This window comes from Pelodiscus sinensis, chromosome 10, assembly GCF_049634645.1.
Source record: "Pelodiscus sinensis isolate JC-2024 chromosome 10, ASM4963464v1, whole genome shotgun sequence".
NCBI lineage: Eukaryota > Metazoa > Chordata > Testudines > Trionychidae > Pelodiscus > Pelodiscus sinensis.
The window spans coordinates 43,234,080-43,260,254 of NC_134720.1; the positions used below are offsets into that span (position 1 = coordinate 43,234,080).

At 41.1% G+C, this 26,175-nt stretch overlaps 1 protein-coding gene across 11 annotated transcripts in view; it reads right to left on the reverse strand.

Annotated features, from left to right (window-relative positions):
- Window positions 1–7,409: 7,409 nt before the first annotated feature.
- TBL1XR1 (TBL1X/Y related 1) overlaps window positions 7,410–26,175 on the reverse strand; it is a 221,366-nt gene continuing 202,600 nt past the window's right edge. For all 11 annotated transcript variants that reach the window (XM_075938008.1, XM_075938006.1, XM_075938001.1 and 8 more), the window contains 7 exons: window positions 23,183–23,243; window positions 22,102–22,223; window positions 21,461–21,535; window positions 18,473–18,600; window positions 18,065–18,230; window positions 15,926–16,027; window positions 7,410–12,620 (listed from right to left, as the gene is read on the reverse strand). In XM_075938008.1, coding sequence (XP_075794123.1) covers window positions 12,594–12,620; window positions 15,926–16,027; window positions 18,065–18,230; window positions 18,473–18,600; window positions 21,461–21,535; window positions 22,102–22,223; window positions 23,183–23,243 — 681 coding nt within the window. In that variant the 3' untranslated portion in view covers window positions 7,410–12,593. The remainder of the gene's footprint in view (window positions 12,621–15,925; window positions 16,028–18,064; window positions 18,231–18,472; window positions 18,601–21,460; window positions 21,536–22,101; window positions 22,224–23,182; window positions 23,244–26,175) is intronic.

The window sequence follows — 26,175 nt, forward strand, 5'->3', positions numbered from 1 at the left end:
CTAGCAAGGCTGTCAGTTCAATAAACTCCCGGGATGTGTTAAAGGTGTCCGGGGTGGATGACTGCATGACCTCCTCCAAAGGCAGGCCCTGGGGTCCCTAGGGTGCAAGCCCTTGCCAGGCTTCACTGGCTGTGTGACAAAGGGAAAGCCTCATGGTGCTCCATTTGGTCACACCTGGCGGGCGAGCTCTCTCTACGTGACTTCTTTGAAGTTGCCAGCACCGGGGAATGGGACCGGTGCCAACCGGTGCCCCTGAGTGCCTGGAACCATGTTCAGTCTCTCTCATTGACCTTGGTGAGCTCCTGACGGCTCCGACTCCAGCGCCACAGGTTGAAACACCGACTCCATTAAAATCAGCTTAAGTCTGGAGTCTGTGTCTCGCTTACTCTGAGGCTTAAACAACTTACAGATTCTGCATGAATCTGTCAGGTGGCCTTCCCCCAGGCACTTGAGACAATCTTTATGCGGGTCCCTGCATGGCATCGGCTTGGAGCACTGGCGGCAGGGCTTGAAGCCGTAGGCCCCGGCATGGCCCCCACACCTCTCCCAGGGGAGCTGGAGAAGAACAACTAACTCTACTTAGAACAAACACCTAACAATTAACTGTGAACTACTCTATTTACACACTAAAAAACACTAAGATAAACTAAGGGAGCACTTGAGATTGCAAGTCCGAGCTTTCCAGCAACTGTCATGAGCGGAAAGAAGGAACTGAAGGGGGAGAGGGCCAGCAGGGGGTTATATGCATGGCTATACCAGCAGCACTCCAGGGCTACGTCTACACTGGCGGCTTCTTGTGCAAGAAGTCTTGCACAAGAAAACGTCCACACTGCCATGTGCCAGCTGTGCATTTACGCAAGAGCGCCCATGGCAGTATGGATGCTCTCTCTCACAAGAAAGTGTTCATGGCCATTTTAGCCATAGGGCTTTCTTGTGCAAGAAACCCCTGCCAAACGTCCACACTGCCCTCTTGTGCAAAAGCGCTTGCGCAAGAGGGCTTACACGTTAAAAAAGAGCGCAGCTCTTGCGCAAGTCGCCCTCTCTTACCAGCCAACACTGTAAATCTTCTTGCGCAAGAGCTGGTGGGCAGTGTGGACACTTTCTAGAAGAATGGCCATTCTTGTGCAATAACCTGCCAGTATAGACATAGCCCAGGGGGCTCCCTGGCTGGCCCAACGGATGGTGCTAAGGGTAAAAAGCTTCTAGAACTTGTGCACGGGGTGCGCACACACCTAGACAGAATGGACATAAACAAGCACTCGAAGAACAACATGTCTTGTGGCCCAAAATATCAAGCCTCTTCCAGTCCTTGTCATACGCCATGGACTTGAAGTGGGTCTGGTTGCCCCAATGTGAGCTGCTTCAACTATGAGGGAGTTGGGAGCTGGATGGGAGAAGAGAAACTTATGCACCTTTGCATGGCACATAGTATTTTCTGTTGGCCCTGTTAGATGTTGATGATATGGAGGCAGGAGTCTGCCAAATGATTTTTGCAGGATCCAGGATAGCCTCGTGTATAGGGAGGGCTATTTTAGAAGCAGATGCCTGCAGAATATCAGTAAGTTTGTGAAAGTGACGAGGAGTCCTGTGACACCTTATAGACTAACAGATTTATTGGAGCATAAGCTTTCATGGGCAAAGACCCACTTCATCAGATGCATGTAGTGGAAATTCTAGAGGCAGGAATAAATATACAGACATAAGAAAAGAGTACCAATCAAGAGTAAGGCTAGAGATAATGGGGTCAATTCAGTCCGGGAGGATGAGGCCCACTTCTAGCAGCTGAAGTGAACACCAAGGGAGGAGAAACTGTTTTTGTAGTTGGCTAGCCATTCGCAGTCTTTGTTTAATCCTAAAATGATGGTGTCAAATTTGCAGATGAACTGTAGCGCAGCGGTTTCTCTTTGAAGTCTGTTCTTGACTTTTTTTATTGCAGGGTGGCTACCTTTAAATCTGCTACTGTGTGTCCAGGGAGACTGAAGTGTTCTACAGGTTTTTGTATGTTACCATTCCTGATATCTGATTTGTGTCCGTTTATTCTTTTACGTAGGGACTGTCCAGTTTGGCCGATGAATATAGCAGAAGGACATTGCTGGCACATGATGGTGTAACTGAACAGTAAGTTTGTGCTGAATTTCAGGTACCTTGACTAGAGAGATGTTAAGTGAATCGGCTACCCTTCTGTATAAGTCCCAAAGGGCTTTGTCATCCCCAGCTGTCGGTCGTGGGGGCATTATGGACTTGTCAGGCGAGGATGATGAGAGGTCCAATGGAAGGTGTGTCTCCTCCTCCTGTGTCTTTTCCAGGTCCTCCACATGCTCCTGGGTGGTGTCGGATCTTGCTTTGTGGAAGGACAGCCAAGTAAAAACACAGGGTTTTTTCAGTACAATTACACGAACGATTGAACAGTTTAATAAAAATGCAGAATCTGTCATTGCTATCACTGTACCTGCTGAGTGGTCTAAAGAGCCTTCAATGGCAAGTAGTTCTTTCATGCTTATTATACAGGGGTTTGTAGACATGGAAAAAGTAGAAACTGAAAAATCTGCATATATAATACCACAGGCTTTGGAACAGTGGTTCCTGTGGTTTGCTCTGTGGGGCAGACTAAGATGCTGCCATCTGGGCTCTAAAAGGGCCCCAATGATCCTCTCCTTGCCATGACAGAGGGAAAGGAATGGGTGGGAACCATGGAAAAGGCTGCCACATCTGGGCTTGGCCCTGTTACTGCAGCTGTAACTGCGAGGTGGGTTTGGGTGAGGAGCGGCAAGGAGAGAAATAGATTTCCTTGTTGTCTTCATCCTCACTCAAAAAGGGTGGAGCTGAACTTGAGGGTGTAGCAAGCCTGCTTGGTCCCTCTAGGATCGGCATGGTACTGGTGCCAAAGAGTGGAGTGCCCAATACTGACTAGGAATATTAAATATCGATTAATTACTAGTCAAGTAACCTCATGAATTCTTATCAATTAGTCGATGATTCTATAGTCCCTGGAGGTGGGGCCAGCAGCCAGTGCATTCAGGCCCCATTCCCAAGGAGGCCCCTGGAACTCTGCGCTGCTGCCTCTGAAACAGAGGCAGCAGCATGGGGTGCCAGGTGGGAGCTGGTACGCAAGGGGAGCCCGTTTGAAAACCAGCTCCCCTCGTGAACCGGCTGCCTGTTGCCCCGTGCTGCTGCCTCTGATTAAGAGGCAAAATCATGGGGTGGCAGCAGCCCCTGTCTGGGGCGGAGGGTTGGAGGGTGTCTGAGCTCCCGGACCCGTCACAAGCCGGGACTGAGCTGAGCTGCCTGCCCTTCTGGCTCCCAGTACACTTTAAATGCAGAGCCACAGCAGGGGTAGCTTCTGGACATAACGTGAAGGAGGACTGAGCAGGGCTGCCTGCCCGCCTCGCTCCTAATATACTTTAAATGCAGAGTTGCAGCAGGGGGAGGTCCTGGACCTGTCACAAGCCAGGACTGAGCCGGGTAAAAAAATCTGCTGGTGGGGAAGGGAAATGCATGTAGTCTATAGCATTAAGCGATAAGCTTTTGCTTATCAGTTAATTGACTACACTATTACATCCCTAGTACCGAAGTAACCATGGGCTCCTCATGTGTGGTCAAAGGATGTGGTAGAGGAAACACTGATATGGACAGTGCAGTCTCCTGGGTACAGTGCAGTGCACAGTCATAGTGGCAAGTCTTAGTTGCTGTTGGTACTGGAGAGGTGTCGGTATGTGGCCCTGGTACCGTCTTAGATGGGGTCTGCACTGATGGATCCAAGCAGCTCTCAGTTCCGGAGGGATGTATCGGTTTCAGTGCCACTTGCCCCAGTACCCATGCTGTTGGTACTGGCAGTGCAGGTGCGGTCTTTTATGGTTTCAGGTGCTGAAACCATAGTGCATGCTTCCTTGGTTAGCACCAGGCCTCGGTATTTGTCCGCACTAGATGTGCTTGGAAACTGCGCATCCCCTGAAGCCTGTACCTTTGGTGCTGAGGAAGGTTTTTGTTGAAGGGATACCTTTTTAGCAGATCTCTCGGTTGTAGGTGAGGAGTGCTTTCTCTTTGAAGTCATCTTGGCTGGAGGTTCCTGCAGTGCCAACATCCCTTGGGCCAAAACCACTGTGGGGGAACTCCAAGGTGGAAAGGCTTGTGACACCAGCTCTGATTCCAACTTCACCATCTTCTCCATTGTCAGGAGCTTCAGCTGCAGATCCATGGCCAGGACTTGGAGGACAGCTTCTTGCAATGGTGGCAGCTGTGCGGGGAATGCTCTTGTCCTAAGCATCTAATATATTCAGCTGGACAGTCTTCAAGTCAGGCATCTCTTGAACCTAGGAGAGCCTGGCATTACTAATCCTACTAAATGGGAAAGGAATAAGAAGAAAAGGGATTTTTTTTAACTAGGAAAGAGGGAAGGAAAAAGGCACTCAAATAAACTAGGGGGAAAAAACTGTTTCAACAAATACTGTAAAACTCCAATAGTTTGGCATCCAATAGTCCAGCACTCCTGATAATCCGGCATCAAAATGGCAAGAGCCTAGTGAGTGAGCTTCAGCAAAAAATGAGTCACAAGGTAACAGCGGCAGCAGCTGAACTGAGCAAAAAGGGTAAAAAAGGCTTAAAAAAACTAAAACATTACAGTATACTGTATATACAATAAAAAGGGTTAAGAACACTTTATATACAGTATATAATGTATACAGTGTATATATATATAACCTGCTTACAGTATCTCCTGATAGTCCGGCATATCTGATAATCCGGCACCACCTAAATCCCATAGGTTCCGGATTATCGGAAGTCTACTGTACTCTAATAATAATCTTATCTATAAAGGAGAACAGAGTGCTGCTCGGTTCCAACCAAGCCTGGGTTGATTGAAAAGAAACTGAGAAACAGTAGATAGCACATTCGCTACAGTGCAAGCAGCACAATGCATACGTGCCAGCACCCAGAGCACTGCTGCTAAAAAGTCCCAATTATAAGTGCAGAGGTGATAAGGCACCTAAAGTGGAGCACCCACAAGCACACTCCTCAAAGAAATCCCTATTCTCCTGAGCAATCCTGTCTCCTGGTTAATGGGTCCTAAATTGATTAAAGCACTCTTAAACAACAAGGTCTTAACATTTATTACATAACAGGACAACTCAGACTATGCTCCATGAAGCCACAACCTCCATGTGAGGGATCAACTAAAAAGGAGCCCATGCAAAATTCCTCAGTGCTCTAATTGGGGGAAAGAGATACTGAAGAGAGACTGGATCCAATGAAGGGCTCTCCTAAGGTTTAAAAATAGTGAAATTACAAGCCCAAGATGCCACTGATTCCAAGAACTGAGTACCACTGTCTGAAGGTTCCAAACCACTAGAACTAGTCAGAAAATACCAACAAAAATTACACTGGGGACAATTATTTTCTTCCTACAAGCCAACTACCAGGAGTTTCAAAGGCCCCACTACACAGTCCTCCAGTTGTGCAGAAGGTCTGTGCCTATCTAAACCATCAGTCCTGATGCTTCAGACTCTAGGCACTGACCTTGAAAATGGGTATCATATGCGACCTGCTGCTACTCCCTTGATTTTAAACTATTCTGTGAACGCAGATTGTGCATAAACAAAGATATCACTGTCACCTTCTTCTTTCCCCTCCAACAACCTTCCTTTTCTCTTACTTTTTGTTACACCTACTTGAAGGGTTCTTGTCTTAAACCAGATGATCTTACCAGTCTCAGAGATTTGGATGGCTACTACAATATAAACAATAAATACCCTATTGATAAAATCCTAGATTCCCCTCCCATGTTCCATTAAAAGATACAACACTGTTCACAGCATCTGCTCTCTTCAGACTCATCAGAATTAAACAACCACTTAAGCGTATGGGGAGAAAGCCTAATACCTCTGAAATCATTCTAAATTCTCACTTACCTCAGTGAAGCCAGGATTTTACCTGTGTTGTAAGAGAAACAAGGATGTTATCTAGACTGCTTTTAAAACTGCTTTTCCATGGAAGGCAAAATTTCTCCAGGTGCCTGGCCAAGATGGAAATATAAACAGCACCATGCTAACGAGTAAGGATACACAGACCTTCAATAAAAATATACAGGTGATCTGAACTTAAGGCACCTGTGAAATATTCAAATCCTTAATTAGAAATCTCCTACTATGTGCCAGTTACATGTAATATCTGATGCTTTACTGAGCATGCACAAGGGGGCAATGTCTATTTATGAAAATCCTACTGCCCAACTTCTCCATTATATTTAGCTGTGCATGGCCATATTTTAGAATTGAAGCATGGTTTGAACAGATTTTGAACATCACAGTCAGCTTTTAGTTACTATTCTGAATTAACCTGAAAACCAGTTAAATCGCACCAGTGATTTGTTCTTCATTGTTGTTCCTTTCACGATATTGAATGAAAAGTCCGATGAAGAATTCATGGACAAATGTGTACTGAGGCCAACACTAATTTTCATTTAAATAAACAGTCCCCTACCTAACTCACTTTTTACTTTCAGGGCATTAAGTAGAATTTTGCAACAGAAGTTTCAATGTTTTAAAAGAAAGAACAACAACATGGACTAGATTAGTTTCAATCAGAAAAATAAGACAGACTATTGTTATTTTTTCAAGAATGTGCTACAGCAAATAAACACAGCTATACCACAAAGCAGTAATTCCAATTCTGAGATCTGCTGATGTAAAAATAACAAAGCAAAACAATCTAAATTCCCTCCTTTGGTATATTATATCACCTACATTTTGAAGAAATTATAGCTTCATTATATAGAAATGGTTGTACATTATTCCATATGTAATCTCAATTTGTTCAAAATGTCTAAAATAGAACCAAAGGCATAAAAATATTCTGTATAGTCAAATTTAACCATGGAAATAATGGAACTTTGTAAAGTGAAACTCTACAGCTTAATAAGAGAAAGAAAACCTTGAGAGACAGCCTTTTATTTCAGGAATGGGGTTGTAAAAGGAATTTCATAATCTTCTACTTACCTTTTCAAAGTCTACAGGCATGATGGGAAGAATTAGCACTTATTATGCACTTTTTCAAACATCTTGTTAAAAACGAATTAGTAATTCTACATACAAGTTGCAATTCAGCAAGATAGTCAAATGTGCATGTCATGTTTAGCACATGAAAAGAAGGCAGCAGAATCAATGAAACTAAGGGGGACAATGTTTCTTGCTGAATCAAGGTGATAAAGCTCTACTACTGCTATGGCTCTGTTAAGAGTACTACCCATAGAGCATTTAACAAACAGTTACTATCCATGTAGAAACAATGAAAATATGCTAAAATACATGTAAACCTAATATAACGTTCCTCTTCTTTTTACCATGCCATCCATTTCCAAATATCCTGTACCAAATACATTATATTCAAAATATTGTATAGACATACAGCCAACATAGTATCAAAATATATTTTATTCTGGACCTCTTTCAGATCTGATTCAAATTACAGTTGTCAGAGCAATACAATGCAAAGGGAAACTGCAACAGAAAATGTGCCTAGAAGGAATCTGGGTTTGGGGGATAAATCATTGTGATGAAGAACCAAAATAACATCATAGTGTAATTAACATGGTCCAGGACAGTATAGAACATCTATATCAGTCTTCTTTAGACAATAATCATGAAAACTGAACATTGAAAGTCCTTTAAACAAGTACAAAAAACTGTCATGGGCTGGTTTACACTTTTACAACAATTGTAGTTTAACTGGATAACTGAAGAAGTGATGCAGACATTTTAATCCAGTGCTATATGTAGGCTCACAGAATTAGACCCAAAGGATTTGTAACTTCAAAATGAAACCATTACAACTATGGTGTAAATGTCAGGAGAGAGAGAAAAAAATATTTCTGTATTCTAGGATTACTGATATGCACACTGCAATCTCTTGCAAAGATTGCAAAGTACACTGGACAACCAACGACATGCAGACTGTTTTCCTGAATTTATACACAAATGCAAGGAAACCCTTATGAAGTAAAAATGCTTGTTACTTAAAAGGAAAATTCATGTCCTAAGTTATCATCAGGCCTCAAAGCCTGGAAACTTTAAAGGCTGAAGAAGAGAATTCTGTACCTCTTCAAAAAACTACGGGAGCTGAAGCACTATTACACAAAATCTGCAGTTTTAAAAAAGAAATGGTGCCATTTTTCCATTGTTTTGTCTGCCTTCAATCATATTCATGTTGAAAAAGTCTTTACTGAATGTGATATTTCAGAGCTTGGCCAGGTGTCATCATGGAGATTTACTACCACCTCCCAAACCCATACTTTCTTCCAACATGCCACAAAGTTGTTCCTGTTTTTTGCAGACTTCTGGAGAGTCCTCTTCATACAAGTTCTATAGGCATTTTCAGTAGGAAGAAGAGATCTGTAAGAGAGTATTGCCTGCCAAGGAAAGGACTACAGAGCTAAATACACCAGAGCTTACACAAGCAAAATTCCCACTAAGTCAATAGGTGTTTTTTTTCTGGCCCATTATACTTAAGCATTCCATCGTCCAATCCTCCCATGGTTACTTAGGCAAAAGCTTCCCCATGAAGTGAAAAAGTCAATGAGATTTTTGACTAAGGATGGAATACTGGGCCCCGTGTCATCTCTTTACTAAACAGAGGAAACATACAACTTTTCATCTATAACCTGAAAAGCCACATTTGCAATTATAATGAAGTTCCTTCATATGACAGAATTAAATGCATCAGCTATTACATTGCTCTGTAGGCAAATCCAAGGCAAACTGGTACTACAGCCCTACTGTAGCTACTACCTTCCTAAATACAGAGAACACTTTAAAGTCAGCAATGTCTCATTAAATACCATCACATGAGGTAAGAAGTGTAAAGAAAAAGGAGTGCATTGAAAAAACATAAAAATGAACGCAGGTACAAATCTTTGGCCTTTCTTTTAAAATTCTCTAAAGTGTCCCAAAACTTTCCAGATATGTGTTTCAACTGTCATGTCATTCAAACTCTAGTAATTATCACTTCCCTCCCCTAACCCAGAAAAAGAGGCACTTTTAGTATTTCATAGAAGAGTTCTAGTCCTCTACTAGACACACCATTTAACCCTGTAAAGAAGTATTTCCTAAACAACTGCATTATCAACACCACAAACAATTAAAGAAAAGTTTTTTAGGACTTAAATACTTTGTAAACCATGCTAGAAAGTTAAAGGTTTGGGAATCTATACATCAATTTTAAATCACAGGAACAAAAGTAAAAATAGAAAATGAGGAAATCTCCAGGAAAACCCGAAACTCCTAATACAGAAATGGGAAACATGAAATTCCAAAGCTGATGATAAAAAAAAGATAGCAAATCTGACAGCAGCCCAGACTTCATCCCATCAATAAATGCGACCAGTTTTTCCTAAATAAAATTTCTCCCCAAGAATTCCTTGTCCTGGAAAAAAATGATGCATAAAGATTTCTATGTATTAAACTTCACATGCCTGAAGCAGGCCCACTGACTTCCACTGGACATTTAGCATGTAAAGTTAAACATGTGCTTAAGTCTTCACAGAAGTGGGTCTTATTAATATCAGGCATGTGTCCCTTAACGGGAAGCGCGTGAAAGATCTATTCTGTTCCACTATAAATACGCTAGAAAAGAATCTAATGACCATGGTACTCCTTCTTGCCTCACATAAAACATGGAAATAAGCATCATGCATGCACATGGCTAATACTGATTATTACATGAAAGAGGAAGAAGCTTGTGCAGAACAGGAGCAGCGCTGTGGCATGTTGATAAAGAACAACAGTAAAAAAAAATATTCTGGCCGGATCCTCATAGCTCCACTGCAACAGAGCATCGCTGATTCACACCAGCTTGATGTCTGGCTCATGTATCCAGAGACACCCAGACCTATGAAACTGATATTCCTGAAGCATGTACAAACATCTGAAAACTAACAGTCCTGTGGTTATGAAGGTCTGTATTTTCTAATTATGGATACTTGACATTATGCGTAAGCAATCAGATCTACTCAAAACTAAAACAGCTGAAGAGTAAGAAAAAGAAGAGTGGCAATACCATCAAATATGGCTGTGGTTTTGCAGTTATGTCACAGGATTCCACTTTTTTTTTTCAATTCGCTGAAACAACCATCTGATAACTTGTATGAAAATGAATAAACTGTCCATATTAAAATACAAAAGTACTATCAAGAATCACCTCTGACTTTCAATTTAAATTCAGTGCAATCGACAAATGCATTGCTAAAGGAAAAAATTCAGCTTAAATATACTCAAAACATTTGTGTCTATTCCTGGGAGCACAGTTTAAAATTATTGCACAGATATTTTTTTAAAATTTTTCTTAATAATGACAGAGGTCAGCCACAGTTGTGGACCTCTAGCAATAAAAGCAATATTTCAAGTGCCAGACACTCAACATAGTAGGTTTCCTACACATTGTAACTCACAGGGTGGTAGTTCTAAACAGCAGTATGTTACAAAACCCTAAAAATAGCTGGCACAGAACCATCATGGATGACTGCCTTTATGGACATGAATGTTTGAATGTTGTTGTTGTTAAATGTGGTGTATTATAGTATTATCTGCCTCACTGATAATAACTGGGATACATATTAAGTATGTATGTAGTCTCTTTACCACCAGCAAACTGTCATCCTACCTTAGCCAAACTCAGACTTGCTTCAAGTCATGTTATTCTGTGGCAATAGCAGAAATCAATGCCTAAAGAACAATTATGTTAAAATGTAAAAGCTGCATTATTTGGGTTAAACCAATTTATACTTAATTACAAAAAGTTAAAGTTTAGCCGTCATAAGCCACAAAATTAGTTTATGATTGAAATAGTGTTATAAAACTGATAACTTTGCAAAGCTCTATAATATAAACCATTTTTTAAGTAAAATGTTTGTGACATAGTTTTGACAACCTCTTTTTATAGAGATTTGCACACGTGGAATCGTATGCGAGACAAAACTCTTTCAACTCCATATAGGCATAAACAAGACCTCATGCTATAAATTTACAAATAAAATCACTATCAATATACTTTTAATCACATGAGCAGAAAAAGGTTTGCCGCTTACATATGTCGCTGTAAGAAAAATATTTGATATTGTAAACAGAGTAAAAGACACAATATAGTAGTGATTATTAAAAAAATAGCAGCTTACATCTACCTTATATTTGGGGGGAAATGTAGTCACAAGACGCAACAAATTACAGGACTGGAGCAGCAGGGGAATTAGTGCAAGTATTCATCTTTTAAATAAGCTGAATTACTGCTATTAAAATAAACTTGAAGCAAGTCCTCTGTTTTTAAGATTTTTTTTTAAATCTAAGGTAGTAAACATTTTGCCTGTTAATGGCAGTGTTATCAAATATATGCCAAAGATTTTATTTTGTATAAAGAAAAATTACATTAGACACTTTTAATACTGGAATTTGGTTACATTAGACATCTGAGCTCCTATAAACAATGATGGGCAACTTGTAGAAGCTGTGGCATGAACCCTTGTCCAAAAAGATTTAACTCTTTTAAAAAACAAAACAAAAAAACAAACAATCCCCTCCCTCCCCTCCAAAAAAAACCCTATGTTTTGCTCCTTTTCACAATAGTGCACAATTTAACCATAAGTTAGTTATGGTCAACGCAACAGAAGATGCATATTTTTATTTATTTATTTGCATCCCTGTATTTTCTATGTTTTTTGTGCCCTTCTATTCTTAAGTTTGGCAGAATTATGTCCCAAATAAGAAATTACTGCATTTCAGCCATGTCATTAGAAAAAAAAACACAGTATCATACCCATTGCTGACGTACTTTATAGATTAACAGGACATGAAACTTCATGTCTCAGAGGTGAGTTTATTTTTTCTCTTCCCTAGTCACCCATCTTCCCTCCCCCCCTCAGAATTGTGCTCTCGGAGCCACAGAATGTACCAAATATCATTAAGTTCATTCACTCTACCTCTTGAAATAACGCATTAAAATATATATATTTTAAAAGAAGTTTTGTTTAAAGGTGAAAAAATATAAACAAGGAACTGATTCACTCCCTTACTTCATGCATCCATAAACTTAACCAAAACAAAACAACACCCCCCTCCCAATGTTTAAAAGCTAAGAACAAAATACAGCTGCAGATTTATGTAAGTCCATTTTCTCTGTACACACAAACTGCTCAACTACTGAGAAAGAGCAGGGGGAAAAAACCACAAACCATCATGACTCTGGATTAAAAATGGGGAAATAAAGGCTGTCATTAGTATCTTCCAAATTTGGTACATGTATGGTCTGCTCTTGTATGGTATATTTCTCTCTCTTCTGTTTTTCAAACGTGAAACTTCTAAATGTTATTTTGGGGCACAGCAGATTCCAGCACTTGGTGAACAGGATTCACAAGCTGTGACAAAACTCTGTCATCCTCTTCAGGGTGTAATCTTTATTTTATTTTATATACAGTATATGTATATACTTCTTTTAAGTTTGGCTGTACTGGACTGGCCATGGTTCAATTGGGACTATAGCAGTACATGGGTTAGGGACAGTCATTTTGGCTATGTACACATTCATAGTCGGTCCATGGCTTCCAACTAATAGCGCTATTTCCGTAAGTCTAATACACAAACCTGTAAGAAAAAAGAAATACATATATAGAAATGCACACTGTACAGCATTTTTATAGCTCTGCAATTCTATATTCAATATAAGATCATAACGATGAATCAGGTTATTCAAACTGAACACATATCTATAGTGGTAGGAAAAAAACCTCATGATAAACACTGTGCATCATCATCTATAAACTATGGATACAATACATAACGCCAAAAAAATTCAGTAAAATTTTCAAAAGCAACTAAGTTATTTAGCAAGCAAAGACCTGTTGACTTTTACTGAGACTGAGACTTTTACTGAGGCTCCTAAGTATCCAAGACATTTTTAAACAATGTGATGTTGATGCTATTGAAAAGTTACCTGTTACACTGTAATTCCCTGTTTAGGTGTCCATTTGATTAAAGAGTGGCTGCGAGGGGGGGGGGGGGGGGACGGGACAGTGAGCTTTGTTAATAATGTGTAACCAAGTGCTCCTGGCACTGCTACCCTTGTCTTCTGTTCTGCAATCCTCAACCACTGTGGTGTCTTACATCCCACTTATATGTCTTGTCCTACAAATTGCAAGACCTTTGTTGCAAGGTCAATCTTTTTTTTGTACATGTTTGTACAATGCCAAGCATATACGATTAAGGGTCTCTGAATGCTCTGTCTAATACATATAATGGACACCATCATGGGATCCACAGAAACATTGTGACAAAAACAGCCTCAGGTGATTTCTACAATAGCGGCCCACAAATGACAATAACATTGAACTACTGTATTTCTTTTGCACATGGAGAATTAATGAGCAAGTAAAGACACAAACAGTTAACGAGAGATTGTATATGGATTTTGCTTCTCCATATTAAAAAATAAACTAAGGGATTTACATGGTTATATCCCAGTCATTCAAAAGAAGACATAACTGGAACTTCAACTGTTTGGTTTTTGTTATAGGGAACTAACAAAAACAAAAAAGATACTGTGAATCTTTTTGTTTTGTCTAATACATGGTAGTTAAAAGCCAAGTAATCAATCTGGAATTACTATAATATCTCATTAAATCTGCATTGTGGGGGGGGGGGGGGGAGGAATACTAGAACAGATGGGATCAACCATGAAAAGAACATCTACTAGTACAGTTTCCTCTTTTAATCTATTCAGAAGATGGATCAGTTGCTAGAGCCTGGAGTTGCTTCATGTCTACAAATTCCTAACCAGAATAAGAAAATCACTTGTAACCTACATTGTATTCATCAGTTGGTTCAAAGAGGCCATCCATTTGTTTAATCAGTACTCAGTTTATTGTATAAAAGCTAGCTCTGGATTAGCAGGGAAGCTGTGGGTGGATTAAATATATCATCTCATTAAACAACCTTACCAGAGACAGAAGAAATAACTTTTTAAAATGTGCAGTCAAAGCTAGTGTCACATGACAAATGAACTTAATGGGGAAATATCGGTGTATTTTGTCTGAATATATTCAAATTGTCTCCCTTTAGAATAGGTAGAAGCCAAATCTCTTTACTCTCCCCAGTACGTAATTTGGAGCCTCTGAGACCTTCCTAGGGATATCAAAATGCTGGCCACCCATTTTTACATGATACAGATTATATGAAAACTTGCTTTAACTGAGACCAAGTCTATACAATGGAGTTTCCATTTCTTTTTGTACTCAGAGAGCTGCCCACTTTCTGTTTTGAAGCACAACACACCAATTATTCTGGCCTTCCCAAAAGTTGTCCTCACTTTCTTTAGTAGATGTCCACTTAAAGCAGGAATGAACAATCATGAATAGCATGTGGCCCTGCTTCACCTCAGTGGGCCACAGTAGTCCGAGGCTCACTGAGGATCCACCTGCAGTCCTGCTGCCCATGCACCTTTTGCACACTGGGGCACTGGAGCACTGCACTTACTATCCTTTCCCTTCTCCTTCCCCCCCCCCCCCCCCAGCACTTTCACAGTGTGCAAATCGCCTGATTCACGCTCCATCTCTGCTCATCCACCTCCCTCCCAGAGCTGGAATGCCTCAAACAGCTGATTCATGGCATTCTAGCTCTGGGAGGGAGGGGGAGAAGCAGGAATGTCCAAAAGTGCTGAGAGGGAAGGGGGAGATGTAGAAAGTGCAGGGCTCTGGTGCTCCAGTGTGCAAGAGGTACATGGGGGGCAGTCAGGGGGTCCATGGGTCACGAGTGGCATACCAGCGATCCATATGCGGTCCACAGGCTGTAGGTTGCCTACAACCGACTTAAGGGATCTGAAAGGATCTTTTATTATTATTATTATTATTATTATTACCCAGAAAGATTTAGACAGAAGTCACCTGACTTCATTGCTTGAAGGAATACTTCTAGGTATCAGAGAGATATCCTACCTTTTCCCAACTGTGTTTATTTCTTCTATAACTATGTATGTGAGCCAGAAGGTGGGGGGAGGGGAGAGGGAAGAGGAACATGCAGACTCTTTGGCATAAGTGTCATCAGATTATTTGAATCTCTGGCCTGTGATGGTACCAGGGTAACTTCACTCACTTACTTACTTCTGGCACTACTTCAAGCTACCAATTCTCAGAATACATGTCCATAACAATTCTTATCCAACACTCTTATTTCAGTTTTGTGTTAGACTTGATCCCAGTCTGTCTCCTTTCTTATTAACCCATGACATTAAGGGGAGACTGTTTGTCTGAAAGCTATGCAGAGTCACACATGAACGTTTTTAATTCAGTATTGTTGCAGGGTGACAATGAAAGAATTGGAAGGCCACACTCTGTCAGACTGCACAGGGGGAAAGGGACAGATTCATACTTTATTAGATCTTAGGAGCCCTGCTCCGGGGCAAGTCCAAGCAATGTAAGCAAAAGGTTACTTGTATAAAGGTTCTCTAAGATTCAGGATTTGTAACTGATGAGTGCTCAGAAATTCATACTTTGTCTTGTTGCTGTTTTTGTTTAATTTGCAATAGCAATTAAATGATATTTTTTAATTTCTGATATGAATGAAGTAATGCCATTTTACATTGACCTGTTCTCTTGAAATGAAACAGATGGCAAGCAACAACTTGTTTCTACACTGAAATGAGCAGACCAATATGTTGTTCTACAGCCTCTCCAGGCTCAAAACTGTAACATTTCACACGTGCATCTTTCCTCTGATGATTTTGAAGGACTTGAAAAACAGACATGGATTACACTTCACAAAACCCTTGTGAACAAGACAGACAACTTCCAACCTTGCCTTAATTTTGGATGTTAATTTCAGTGAAAAACAAGGTAACATTTTACATAATTAGCTATTTGTACTCATTCTTCCTCAGAATAAGCAAAATTTCTTACTGAGCCATCTGAAGCACTTGCTCCAACTTTGTCTCCTGCTGCATTCCAGCAAACCTCAAAAATCCCTCCTGTTCCCCGATAACTGTGAACTAAAGCACCTGTCTACAAGGGAAAAAATGATATGCAATTAGTATAATAAAAGGTACACAAGTAAGTGGAGTTTGTATAGCACATAGAATTTCCCTATCACTTTTACAGGGTGAAATTCTCCCCAAGGGAAATGAACCATGTAAGATCTCACGTACTACTTCAACATTATTTTAAAGCATTTATGAAACTCTGTATCCCCATTATAATCAGGTTTGTTACCTTTTATACGAGAGGCATATCTGATTGCTTTGGTCACTTCTGGTTATGAAAAATCTAGTGGTACCTTTTGTAAACTAAGGGTCTTATTCCTAATGTTCTACCTTATTTTCATCTGGAGTTACAAGGGAAACTTTTGGTAGGCAAAATGTATTTTCATTTGCATATATCTTTTTTTCAGCTATGCAAAATAGGTGAAAGTATTTTTGCACAAACAGTTTCTTTTTTTCCCAAAATTTACTGAAATAGCTTTTTGCATCTCATTCAAATATCACAGCTATCTTTCATTTGAAACAGATTTGTTTTCCTTGAATATTTTTAAGGAAATGTAGTTCAGTTATGAGTATAAGTTCACAAAAAAAAATTTATTTTATAGTGAAGCTTGTGAAAAATTCGTTTTCTGGGTAGCTTTACCACCTACTAGAGATGTCAATGGTAAAAAAAATATTGTATGATATTTCTGAGTCCCAAAAAGGGTACGAAATATATAGATCAAAGATGAAAAGAGGCACGATGTAATCATAGGCCTTGTCTACACCAGTGTTTCTTAAGTTTTTTGAGACCACGGAACACCAAACAATAATATTTTTTATGCAGAACACCTATGAAAATATTCTTAAAAAAAAAATTTTGTCAGACAAAAAAAGACAAAAACAAAGAAGAGGTTGCAGTACACCTGTGAGTTGTTCACGGAACACCAGTGTTCTGCAGAACATAGTTTAAGAAACACTGGTCTACACTACGCATGCTGCAACAATCGATCCATCACCTATCAAATTACTGCATCTGCCGCAGACGCAATAAATCAATCGTCAAGTGCACTCCCATCAATCTTGGAATGGGAAGAGTAGCTGGCATTGACATAGCAACTCTGCCTCGGGCTTCCTGGAGTCAGCCGCTGATCAGTTTCAGCAGCAGCTGACATGGGGACACCTGGGGTAGAGCAGCTGGAGTGCTGCCGGGTTGGCCCAGTAGTGCCGAGGAGCGGCGCTGAGGGACCAACCCGGCAGCACCCCAGCTGCTCTGCCCCAGGCGTCCCCAAGAGCAGCTGGGGTACTGCCGGATTGGTCTCACTGCGCCAAGGGTTGGCGCTACCGGACCAACCCGGCAGCACTCCAGCTGCTCTGCTGCAGGCATCCCCCATTCTGCCGCTGCTGAAACTGACCAGCAGCGGCTGAATCAGGGACGCCTGAGGCAGAGCCGGACTATCGGAAGGGGGGGCTATGAGGGGTCTGGGATGGCATCCCCCCCACCCCAGACCGCTCATAGCCCCCCCCCCCCCTTCCGATAGTCCGGAAAATCTGATAATCCGGCACCCCCTGGGTCCTAAAGGTGCCGGATTATCGGAAGTTTACTGTACAGAGGTGTCCTTGCAAAACAACAATTATATTTCACAGTTCTGGACACACAGTTATTCTTTTCTAGAACTGGATCCAACACATACATCATCATCATCATCTAACATTGACTGTAGCTGCTTTGGGTAAAAGCCATAATCATGTATGAACAAGGCAGCTATTTATACTTTTCAGACCATAATGTTTGTGTGTGTGTGTGCTGCATCCTTACACTGAAATTGTGATACTGAATAAACATATCTGTGAGAATCAGTGTGTCACTTTTTAAACTAAGTTTTACCTTGTCGAAAATTTGCAAAAAGACCCATTTGAATGGAAGAAAGCTACTTTCGCCTATTATATTTAATATTGATTTATATTGAACATACAAAGCTGAACTGGACAAAGCAACAGAAACATCTAGCAACAATATGTGATTCATTGAGTAAGTCTGAAACACAAATAAATTGGTTCATATAAAAACAGTAACGTGTACCTGTGTATTCCAGATGTGAACACATTTGTCAAAAGAGCCACTGGCCAGGTACCTGCCATCAGGGCTGAAAGCTACACTGTACACAGGTTCTTGATGTTTTGTCAAAGTGTGGATGCAAATTCCTCTGTCTACATCCCATAACCTAACAGTAGAATCAAAGGATGCACTGCCAACAGAAAAAAAAAAAGAAGGATTAAATTTCAATGTTATTGATTTTTTTTCTTTAATGGTATTGTTATATCATCTTCTTTAGTGCCAGAGTATCTCTTAAAGTAGAGATCCAATTTATGATCCTTCCTGTGCTGCTAAAAGGCATTGCAAAACACATATTTACAGAAGGCAAAAAGGATAAAATAGTTAAAAAAAAGTCAACTTCATGACTAGTACGATGAAAAGATTAAATATTACCTTGCTAACATAAGATTGGCATTTGGATTGTTTGTTCCTGGTCCTGTAGGACTCCATTTGATAGTATAAATTTCTTTATTATGTGCTTGTAGATCATGGACACAACTATCTTGTTTCATACTCCAGATCTAGGACAAAAATGATAGGAAAAAACAGCTTATGTTTAGGGGGTATTAAACACTACACTAGAACATACTGATTCTCCCATCCTCTTCTTCGCTCACAGCTAACAAGACCCATCTGACAGCTTTTTAGGCAACTAAAATCATAAACCATCACTGATTATTTTTCAGGAGACAGGTTGTATTGATAACTTACAGAAAACAAACACATAAGCTACATCTAGACTGGCATGATTTTCCGCAAATGCTTTTAACAGAAAAGTTTTTCTTTTAAAAGCATTTGCGGAAAAGTTTTTCTGTTAAAAGCATTTGCGGAAAAGAGCGTCTAGATTGGCATGGACGCTTTTGCGCAAAAGCACTTTTTGGCTTATCCCTGAGCGGGAGCATCATAGTATTTGTGCAAGAACACTGACAATGTTACATTAGATCGTCAGTGTTCTTGCGGAAATTCAAGCAGCCAGTGCAGACAGCTGGCAAGTTTTTCCGCAAAAGCAGCTGCTTTTGCGGAAAATCTTGCCAGTCTAGACGCAGCCATGGGGTTAAAAATAAACAAAGTTGTGACATACAATATTTCCTACCTGAACTGTTAACACCAATAAAAGTTTCTGTGCAAAGACCTTAGAGACTAAAGTCTTCATTTTGTCCACTGGTTTGAAAATACATTTGCATCATCAGTCAAAGGCTCCCTCACCACCATATCCAGGTGCTTTAACATAACCTGGAAACAACATCTCTAGGGTTGAGTAGCTTAATCTTTCTCATTTGCTTCTTGGACTCTGTTGAGAAAGGCCAATAAGGGTGCCAGCTGAACTGTGGGGGTGGGCGATTAATGATGAGAATATATGTCCAATAGTAACTACACTGGAAGATCATTAACCAGCTTGTGAAATGGTTATGAAGAGACTGCTGAGAACCCAGTTTAGATAGCAAGCAGCAACCTAGAGGTAAGAAGCAGTACACCTAGAATGAGCTGCAGAGTACACTGGGCTCTTTCAATAAATACATAAAATATAAACAGAGTTCTTCTGGTTTGAAATACAGATGTAAGGGAGTAGTCGACTAGTCAAGTAAGCTACTCTCATCTCCCCTCCCCCTTGCTGCTTCCGTATCAGAGGCAGCAAGGGTGGGAGAAGCAGGAGCTGGTGCTGAAAAGAGCCAGCTTAGTAGCCAGTTCCCCTCAGCACCATCTCCACAGTGCCGCCCATCCCCCCCAACCCTTGCTGCTGCCTATCAGGCAGCCCTTGTCCCTGAGGGGTCTTCATAAATTAAGGTACTATTCAACATAGGGAAAGGTATCTTCATCTATCCTTCCGGAAGACTGAAGAATGCTGGAGTGTTCCTTGTAAGCTGTGTGCTTGTGCAGCTGCTCAAGAGAGATTCAAATGCTGCCCAGCTGATTAGCAGAGCACGACAGCTACGTTTTTTGTTTCTACTCATGCTGCACTCATGCTGTTTCTACTCCTTGGTGCACATAGAAACATTTATTCCATACATGGATGGAAAAGAATAAAGGGAACATCGGAGGTACCCACTCTCTAACACTTTGCCGCATCAAGTTATTTGTACCTAAATATTGTCAAGTGTATGGAATGTAATAGCAGATGGGCACCTGAACATAAGAGGTGAGTAAATAAAATGATACAGGAAAGCATCAACTCTAAAATGAGAATGGTAGGGGCAGTCAAGTCAATTAAAGTCCATTTTCATCTATCACTGTGAGTATGTAAGGTCTGACTCCTAATAAAATAATAGACCCTTTATACTGATTTTAGTTCCATATCTTCCCGTTACACAAGCTGTACTGTAAGGTGTCATGTGGCTGTGGATTATTAATGTACATAACAAGGAGTCTGGTTGAGTCAGCAAGGACAGCAGATGACAATTTTCAGGGAAACTGGTCAGCAAAGAAACATGGTCATTGTGAGAATATCTTTTTAGACCCATTTGCTGGTACTTCCTTGAGAGGCAAACCCTGGAATAGACAGGGTTCATGATGATAGACTCTAATGCTCGCTTATTACATTTTCAATCAAGCATTTTTATGATTTATCTTAAGGTTACCCTTGTGCCTAGGAGGATGTCCCCTCTAAATATCTGCAAAACTAACTCATTATTCTCCTTCAAATCCCTCCTTAAAGCTGTCTGCCATGATGCCTACAGAAAAAAACCTGACAATGGATGGGCTTCTGATGTGCTGAGACCACTGTTTGTCATGATGATCAATACTACCTCATTGTTTCCCTGTACATTCCTCATCACTCTGTTTGCATCAGTTATCTCTTGCCTAACACTTAAATGCTATTGAGTAGGGATCATCTTTCTGTTGTGTTTGTGCAACACAGGCACAATGGGGGCCCGGTCCACACCTGGAACACTAGACGCTAAGATACTATTACTATTGCTACTGCTAACACAGCTATGAAGAAATCCAGCACAGGAGCTAACTAAGTGTATGGAATATAACGGCAGTCTGATCCTACATAAACCATACACTACACTCATTTTAACATTTCTTTTAGAGCAAGACTGAGCAATTTCTCTGTAACTACAAGCGTAAGTGACAGCACAATTATTAATGGGCCCAATCATGTCAATTGCTACTTATGTATAGTATATCACACTCATATTTCCTTTAAGTCAATGAATAAGTTGAGTCCTCTGGATGGAAGTCTGTTTTCAACTAACAGATATATATATTAAGAATGTCTGAGTCGGGTTTTAAAAAAGGACAAATGTTAAAAAATGAAATAATGACATTAAAATTATTGACTTGACAACAAATACTGCACATGATAGAACTCTACAAACACACACAGGTTGCAGTTGATAACTATGAAAACGTACTGTTGTCCAAAACTGCAGTTACCTTTAAAGTCATATCATCAGAACATGATGCCAGAAGATTACCAGTTGGATCCCATTTGATTGCATTTACTTCATTCTGAAATTCAATAATGAAAGTAAAGTTGAAGTCTTGGTTTCCATTATAAGTGACAGCTTACAAAAGTCAAGTAAATATGAGTACTTGTACAGTTACATTACAAAATCTTATCATCAACTCCCATTCTCACTCCACCAAAAGATACCAACCTTTATTGCTAATAGTCAAAAGTTTCCCAAAGCACCCATGCCTTCTGTATGGGTGCATCTCAAAGCTACCACATTACTCTGCCTCAAAACAATCTCTGAACTTTGCCTATGTTGTGATGCCACCAATCACCTAACAGTGCTATGGCATCTGTTGTGCTGAGATTGCTGCTTATTGCACTAAGCATGAATGAATTACTGTTGCCATGTACATCCTGTTCTATCTGCTTGTGGTATCCACATATTGCCTCTTGCCAAGGACTGACTGAATATTTATGTATGCGTTCAGTGCCTAGCACAAGGCCCAAGAGTAATAATATATTGATATTATCAAATAGCAAACATACATTTTCTAACAAATTACGTAATAAAGAGATTTTGCAACTTCTTTCAGTATATAGAAACCAAGTCTCTACTTACTGTGTGACCCTGGAAGGTTTTGATGGGTCTATCTTGTCCTAATTTACAGACATGAATACACATATCTGTGCTGCAAGAAGCAAATGTGTTGTTACTCTGCCAGTCAACATCTAGTGCTGGTGCTAGAAAAATAAAAAGACATTAAGTTATGCTTTATTCTTTAGAAAGCTTTGATTTGTGAATCTTCAGTGCATCAGTTTTATAAATTGGAACAAATGCAACAAGGTGTGACTACATCAAGCTGAAAGACTTAACACTTCAGAGAAGTGGGAAACGTAACCAGCAAATTCAGTTTAATGTAGACACATTAAACTAAGAATCAAAACAGAGGACACATATGAAATGAAACAATTCTACAGGAGGCAAGGCAGACATCGACATCTAATAGTAAATAAGCCACAATGAATTGATCCAAATTTGATACCTAATCGGGGTTCTTGTATCCCTGCTGGTAGGAGCTGGAAGCTCATGAAAATAGCACTCCCAGCTTTGCCCAAGTAGGTGTGAGGTTTTAGATTATTCAACAGTGAACCCTTTGGTGGTTACCATGCTAAGTCCAAGAAATTAGGGTAGTCAAAAGGCAGAATATAAGGGAATTCTGAAGGGGTAGCAGATGCCAAATTCTTTGTTTCCTCTGCTCCATCTCCCAAGCCACCAAGGATACAAGAAATAATGAAATGAACTTGTCTGTTTTGATTTTTAAATAAATCTATTTTAATGCTGGATCACTATAAATAAAGATATAAAAAAAACAGATCTTAAACCTCACACAATGGTATAAAAGTTTGTTTTCAGTCATGATTCATCTAGCAAAAAGGCCATGTTAGTTTACAGTAAAACATGTCTATTATAGTAATCCAAATACAACTGACACATACATATAATCAATGACAGAAGCAGACACACTCACAAAATTTGTTTGTTCAAGGGTATATTACTTTGACTGCTTGTGTGCTGTCAGATCAAAATTTAAAAACTATAAATATTATATTAGTTTTTTAAAAGCCCAGCACATCAAGTTTTAAAACTTTTTGTTCGGTTTTTGACCAATCTGAGCTGTTACCTGCAGAGAAGTACTTACCAGAATGAAAGGGAAACTGCTGTTTGGCTTCTCCAGTATGGGCATCCCAAATAATTGTGGTCTGAGTTGAACAAAATTTAAAAAAAAAATTGTAAAATTGCTAAAAACATGTTTTTTTCTATCTAACTTCTATTAGGTCCTCTGCTACCATCTTCCTTTGGCCAGGATTGGTTGCGCTTATAAGTTTTCTAGTGTTTTAGCAAGTCCAGTTTTACATGTCCTAAGAAATGGGTCTTCTATCACTTCCTTTTAAATATTATCCTAATATATTCCAATTGCCAGAAAGCAAGCAGTTCCTGACTGCATCTTAATTTTTTTCCTTTTTAACTTTCATATTAGTCATAATTACATCCTTTTGTCTTATCTTAATTAATTCCTTTATCTTCTAATATTTGTAGGCTATTATGTGCTTCCTGTTACTGACACTAAAGAGCTATCTATATTTATAGCTTTTAAATCTATTCTCATAAATCAAACTCTTCAGCGCCTAAATTATTTGTTACCTTTTCTAAACTTCTTTAACAATATGCCAATTCTCTAGTGTCTTTCTGCTATACAAACATTTATATATCTATATATTTGAGAGTTTGTCTGCCTGCGTGTCTGTCCATTTGTTCAAGAACTCCTCCTAAAGAATAAGAGCTAGAACCACCAAATTTGGTATGCAGCTTCCTCTCATAACTTAAAGCAAGGCAAGCATTGTTTGTGCCATGAAAATGGGTTGTGCCTGGAATGGGATCGATTCTCATAAAACTGAAAGGAAGAACTATGCTACATAATCACCACATTGAGGCAGCGGGGGATACGGTATGGAAAGCAGGGACAGTTATGCTGTAAAATGACCACGGGGGACGGGGGGGTGGGGGGGGGAAAGGTGCCAGAGATGGGTACCTGGACTGCTATAACTCCATTGGAGCAACAGGGGGAAAGGGTGGAAAAAAGAACAGCTATCTACTATATATGTGAGAGAGTTTGTCTGTTCATGTGTCTGTCTGTCCCCCGGCAAGGGGACATGCACCCCTTTCCCGGCTATGCCTGTTAGAGCTGTAGCAGCCATCAAGAGGTGATTCTCACCTGGCCCCAACCTTTTGCAGCGAGAAAGGGCTGGGTTAGACCTCTTTCCCTGGTCAGCTTGCAAACTGAACCCCTCATCCCCAGCGTAATGATAAACGAAGCATGTCCATTTTCATTTTATTTTCCCAAAAAACAAATATTAATTGATTTATGGACCCGAGCAACGCCACATAACTTCTAGCTCTGTTATGTCCTATGGACCTGATTCAACTTTGATAAAAGTTAGTGACAATTCTGAATCATGAACAGACCAGACATTTTCTTACTGACATTAGTCCCTGAAAAGACGTAGGGGTCATGTATTCCATCTCTGGGTATGTCTACACTACAATGTTAATTCGAACTAAGCTAATTCGAACTAACGGATCCAGACTAAAAAACTAGTTCGAATTAGCGTTTTGCTAATTCGAACTAGCATGTCCACATTAAGTGGACCCTGAACGGGGCTTAAGGATGGCCGGAAGCAGTGAAGGCAGGGCATCAGAGGAGGACTTAGAGTGTGGAGATGCTGTCTCAGGCTAGCCAAGGGCTGTGCTTAAAGGGTCCCGACCCCCACCCTGGACAGACAGTTCTCAGGGGTGCCCCGCTTGCAAAGCAGTCCTGGCTTGGATTGCCCGGACTACCCACACTGGGCACATCACACCACTCGGCCATCAGCCCGGCTACACTTGCCACAGGCTGCCATCTGGGGAGAGGGGGCAATTGGGGGGGCTGCAGGAGAGCTTCCACCCCCAGAAGCCCGCAGAGCCAGCCCAGTCCTCCCCATCGGCGGCTCGTGCCCCATTCCTCCCTCACCTTCCACTTACCCCTCCCTAGCCCCCCTTCCTGATGTACAAAATAAAGATAACGTGTCTTCCAAAATGGAATCTGTCTTTATTGAACAAAACTGGGGGAGACTGGGAAAAGGAGGTGGGAGAGGGGAAGAGAGAGCCTGGGAGAGGGGAGGGCAACTACAATGATCAGGGGTTGGGAACAGGTCCCATATGAAGAGAGGCTAAAGAGACTGGGACTTTTCAGCTTAGAAAAGAGGAGACGGAGGGGGGACAGGATAGAGGTCTCTAAAAGCAGGAGTTGGGTGGAGTGGGTGCATACAGAAAAGTTCTTCATTGGTTCCCATAAAGAAGGACTAGAGGACACCAAAGGAAAGGAATGGGTAGCAGGCTTCAAACTAGTAACAGAAAGTGTTCTTCACAAAGCAAAGAGTCAACTTGTGGAACTCCTTGCTGCAGGAGGCTGTGAAGGCTAGAACTAGAACAGAGTTTAAAGGGAAGTGAGATCAAGTCATGGAGATTGGGTCTATGGAGTGGTATTAGCAAGGGAGTAGGAGTGGTGTCCCTGCCCAAGGTTTGTGGAAGGCTGGAGAGGGATGCCACAAGACAAATGGCTTGGTCACTGTCTTCGGTCCATCCCCTCCAGGGTCCCTAGGGTTGGCCGCTGTCGGCAGACAGGCTACTGGGCTAGATGGACCTTTGGTCTGACCCAGGACGGCCATTGTAAGCTCAGGGCTCAGGGTCGGGGGTCTCAGTGGACCCCCTTGATTCTCTTGCACACCTGCTCCTGGGTGGCCAGGCTGGCAGCTCTCCTGCCCTAGCCGGCCACTTTCCTGTGCCTAGTGTGGAGATCGTGGACAAGGTCCACGATGTCCGTACTAGCCCAGGCGGGTGCCCGCCTCTTGCGGTCCCGGGCAAGCTCCCGGGAGCCGCCAGCCTGGTCCCGGGAAAAGGGGGAGTGCTGAGGGGCATCGGGTGGGTGGCTTGATCCGTGCCAGGTGCAGGGTCTGCTGGCTGGGTGCTAGCAGGCTTGCACCTGGCACGGGCACCGTAGCCAGCCTGTGCCCCTTTAAGGGGTCCAGGGCCGGGAGGGGGGCAGACGAGTTTCCCTGGTGTTGGCCAGAGTGGCCACCAGGGAAACCTGGGGAG